At 37.2% G+C, this 4,452-nt stretch overlaps 1 protein-coding gene across 1 annotated transcript; it reads left to right on the top strand.

Moving 5' to 3' along the window:
• On the top strand, positions 1-3,461 carry LOC137715230 (ribulose bisphosphate carboxylase/oxygenase activase, chloroplastic). The gene is made up of 7 exons (XM_068454479.2): positions 1-166; positions 757-1,064; positions 1,159-1,264; positions 1,717-1,802; positions 1,917-2,389; positions 2,585-2,866; positions 3,137-3,461. The coding sequence occupies exons 1-7, from the start codon at positions 116-118 to the stop codon at positions 3,247-3,249; spliced, it is 1,419 nt and encodes a 472-aa protein (XP_068310580.1). The 5' UTR covers positions 1-115; the 3' UTR covers positions 3,250-3,461.
• The last annotated feature ends 991 nt before the right edge of the window (positions 3,462-4,452 follow it).

Genomic DNA, 4,452 nt, shown 5'->3' with positions numbered 1-4,452 from the left:
CACGCATGTTTTCATCACACTCTGGTCTCACCTTATATGCACCTATCACTACCTGCAGCTTAGTTACATTAATCTGTAGTCGCAGCTCCTCAGTCTCAGGACACCACTTTGATCCATGGCCGCCATGCACACAGTCTCGAGCGTCGGAACCATTAACCAGACGCCGGTACGTTGTTTCCCGCCAGATTCTATCTAATTTTTTTTTGAGTTTCTGTGTCACATAATTTTTACGTTCAAAACAGTTCTTCATGTAGTGATTTGACACCATCAGTTTCTATTTTATGTACTTCTCCACTTGCTTTTGTCTGCTAATTCTCATTTGATTTGTCCACTCTAGCTAAAACCGAGGGTTAATTTTATAAAGAACTGTACAAAAATAACTTCCCATATCCATATTGTTTTTCTTTATACTATTCCAAAACACCAAAAAGGTTACTTTTATTTGTCCGTGTGATGCCTCAAACTCAAAGTATCTTTACATGAGAGGTGATTTCCATCAACTTTTTTCTTCTTGCACATTCATGTTTATTTCTAGTCTCTTTGACTCAAGAATCGAGAGACTTAAATGAACTGGGTGCATAGAAGGTGAAAAAAATTGCACGAGATCATCTCTCTTTTTCACTAACTATTATATTTTTTACAAGGATTTTGCTTAAAGGTTAATCTAAATGCAAAGAAATGAAGTTTAATTGTGATTCTGTTTTAATGAATTTCCGAGTTTCTTGGTTCCAAAGTTATGTTATATATTCGATCCAGGTGAGCTTGATCAGCTCTGGTTCCGGAAGCTCGGCCTTCTTGGGCACCAGTTTGAAGAAAGTGACCTCAAGAGTCCCCTACCAGAAGGTAGCATCTGCAGGCAACTTAAAAATTAATGCGGAAATCGACGAGGACAAGCAAACCAACAAGGACAGATGGAAGGGCCTTGCCTACGACGTTTCCGATGACCAACAAGACATAACAAGAGGAAAGGGTTTGGTTGATTCTATGTTCCAAGCTCCCCAGGGGACTGGAACTCACTATGCTGTCATGAGCTCATACGAATACATCAGCACTGGACTTCGAGAGTAAGCGAGAAAATGTTGAAACTAATTCCTTTTTGTTTCATGGATGCTTGGAGGTTGAATTTGTTTTGTGGTAAGGTTTTGATTTGTGTTTCAGATACAACTTTGACAACAACATGGATGGGTTTTACATCGCTCCGGCCTTCATGGACAAGCTTGTGGTTCACATAACCAAAAACTTCATGAGCCTGCCTAACATTAAGGTATGAATAACGCTACAAACACAAAAAAATAAATCTAAAAACTTCGGTTTTTAATTGATATGACACTGTTTCATTTGCTCGTATTTGACAGATCTCGAAGCTTATTTAATTTTAACGAGTAAAAAGTAAGATATTATCATGTTATCCGCCATATGCAATTCACAAGGTGACTAAAATTCGAGAATAGTTTTGTTGCTTCTGGTAGTATTATCATCAACTTAACTTTCTCATGTTTGTTCTAACTACTAAGAAATGAGATATCATCATGTCATCTGCCATGCCATTTGCAGAATTTACCAAATTAGATAAACTTTTGTTCCTTTCAAGTAGTATAATTAGCTTAACTTTCGCAGTTAAACGTTGTTCTTCGATTGTTGGTTTTTGTTTTTTTGGTAGAATTCTTTGATTGTTGGTTTTGACAGCTGAGATGATTTCATTTGAATTTGTATCAGATTCCTCTCATTCTTGGTATATGGGGAGGAAAAGGTCAGGGAAAATCCTTCCAGTGTGAGCTTGTGTTTGCCAAGATGGGAATTACGTGAGTTCGTAAACTTGACGAAAGTTTTTTTTGTTTTTAATGAAGAATCACATAAAAATGAAGTAATATTTTCAATTCATTTTGTTTTAATTACACCTTGTGATCATATTTCAGCCCCATCATGATGAGTGCTGGAGAATTAGAAAGCGGGAACGCAGGAGAGCCCGCGAAACTGATCAGGCAAAGGTACCGTGAGGCTGCAGACATCATCAGGAAAGGAAAAATGTGTGCCCTCTTCATCAATGATCTCGATGCAGGTGCCGGTAGGATGGGTGGAACCACACAGTACACTGTGAACAACCAGATGGTGAATGCTACCCTCATGAACATTGCTGATAACCCGACAAACGTGCAGCTTCCCGGTATGTACAACAAGGAAGAGAATCCTAGAGTCCCCATTATAGTCACTGGTAACGATTTCTCCACATTATATGCCCCTCTCATTCGTGACGGTCGTATGGAGAAGTTCTACTGGGCTCCCACTAGGGAAGACCGGATCGGTGTTTGCACCGGAATCTTCAAGCCTGACAATGTGTCCCACGAAGATGTTGTCAAGATTGTTGACACATTCCCAGGTCAATCCATTGGTAAGTATACTGTTGTTGTAGTAATTTTGCGTATAATTTATATTTCTTGAATAGCGTATATGTTAGAGATGTGTTCAGTAAATGTGATACAAAATAACATTACTCAGTTAACAAATAAATGTGACACATAGCATTGCTTGGTTAAAGATTGGTAAAAAAAAGGATCATGCTAACTTCTTGTATCGCTTACTGCAGATTTCTTCGGTGCTCTGAGGGCTCGAGTTTACGATGATGAAGTGAGGAAGTGGGCATCGGGTGTTGGTATCGACGGCATTGGGAAGAAGCTTGTGAACTCAAAAGAAGGTCCCCCGACTTTCGAGCAACCTCAGATGACCTTGGAGAAGCTCCTTAGCTATGGTCAAATGCTTGTTCAGGAGCAAGACAATGTGAAGAGAGTCCAACTGGCTGACAAGTACTTGGCTGATGCAGCCCTCGGAGATGCAAACCAGGACTCCATTAACAGAGGAGAATTCTATGGTAAGCACTCTTTGTCTTGATACGAAAATAAATCTAGACGCACCAACTCATATCCGAACTTGTTAAAATCTCAACTAATGTGGCAACATTTCGTTCGTTTATATTTGGAGTGACTTTGAACCCCATTTATTTACAATGAATAAGTAACTTTCGCGTTATGTAACATTAGTTGAGATAATAGTTGGTGCTCGCAGTTAGTACTACTTGTCTTAAGAGCGTTATCTCGATTGGAGTAGTTTTGTTGAAGTGTTGTTTAACCACTGCATGCAGGAAAGGCAGCCCAACAAGTTAAAGTACCAGTCGCAGAAGGTTGCACTGATCCAACAGCTGCAAACTTTGACCCAACAGCAAGGAGTGACAATGGTAGCTGTCAGTACGAATGAAGTGATTGGAGTCAGAAGAAAATAAATATATTGTTTGCTGGGTTATTGATATTAGCTTTGTAATTTACGCTTGCGTTTCCATGGAAATACATGCTTTATTTCGTTTTAACTTTTTAACTATTATACTAGCTATTGCTAGTCCGGCTATTGTAAGGAAGACAAGAACAGAATGTCATGTCGTCGATAATACGTTGTCGTTGTCGAAAACAAAACTTAGCAATATGTTACAATACATTTGTGATAGGATCGATACAATATCGATGGATGTTCGTTCCTGTACAGAGAACCAATGGAGCATATGGAAGGCACAAAGACATGGTTGCATATATAACACTCCAAAGGGCAAACAAGCATAGAAAATTTGGGAACAAAGATGCTAAACATAATGGATTCTTGAAGAAACTTATTAAGTAAAGGCGTCATAATGGAGTGCTAATAACGGTTGTCTTTAATTATTACATGAAAAGAGAAGACATCAAATAACAAGGTATTTGTACATGATATTCAAAAAGCAATATTCAACTCTCACCCATAATTCTTCTTTGATATTTTATACAACGATTCTTCTATAATGGCACGAGATTTGAGCTAAAGCCACACATTAGCTCGTCACAATAATTAATTATTGAGTTCGTTATTTAAGTAAGTTGTACCTAAAACCTTGTCCTTTCAAAATAGAAAAAAAGTATCACTATTAGTAACGACTTCCCTTCCCACTCTCACCTATATGATCTCGGACCAAATTTAAAAGAAAAATGGAAGAATAACATAAATAAATAAACAAATAAAAACAAACAAACATGTAAGCCAAACCCCAACTAGACTATATGGTCCCACATGATTTCACAATTAACAATAAAATCCCATTCCGTAAACAAGCATTGTGGATCTTGCCCACTACCAAATTGCACTGCACTCCAATCCCAACTCAATTTTGACCAAAAAGGGCGAAAAAAAGAAGAAAAAAAAACCCTATTCAAAACTAAAATATTGCACTGCACTCCGATCGTAACATTTTTACCCCCTTTTTTTACTTTTTTTTTTCTTTGAATTTTTTTTCCTAAAACTATTTTTTATGGATTTTTAAAGTTGAAAATATTAGAATATCTTTAAATTTAGGTTTTAAATCATTCATTTCAATTGTTTAAATATTAATTATAATAGATTTAGCATGGGAAAATATATTTTGAAGAACATCAATAT

The sequence above is a fragment of the Pyrus communis genome, chromosome 3 (genome assembly GCF_041283825.1).
Source record: "Pyrus communis isolate YQ-2024b chromosome 3, ASM4128382v1, whole genome shotgun sequence".
NCBI lineage: Eukaryota > Viridiplantae > Streptophyta > Magnoliopsida > Rosales > Rosaceae > Pyrus > Pyrus communis.
Note: the sequence above shows the minus strand (reverse complement) of the source record. Positions and strands in the feature narration are given on the sequence as shown.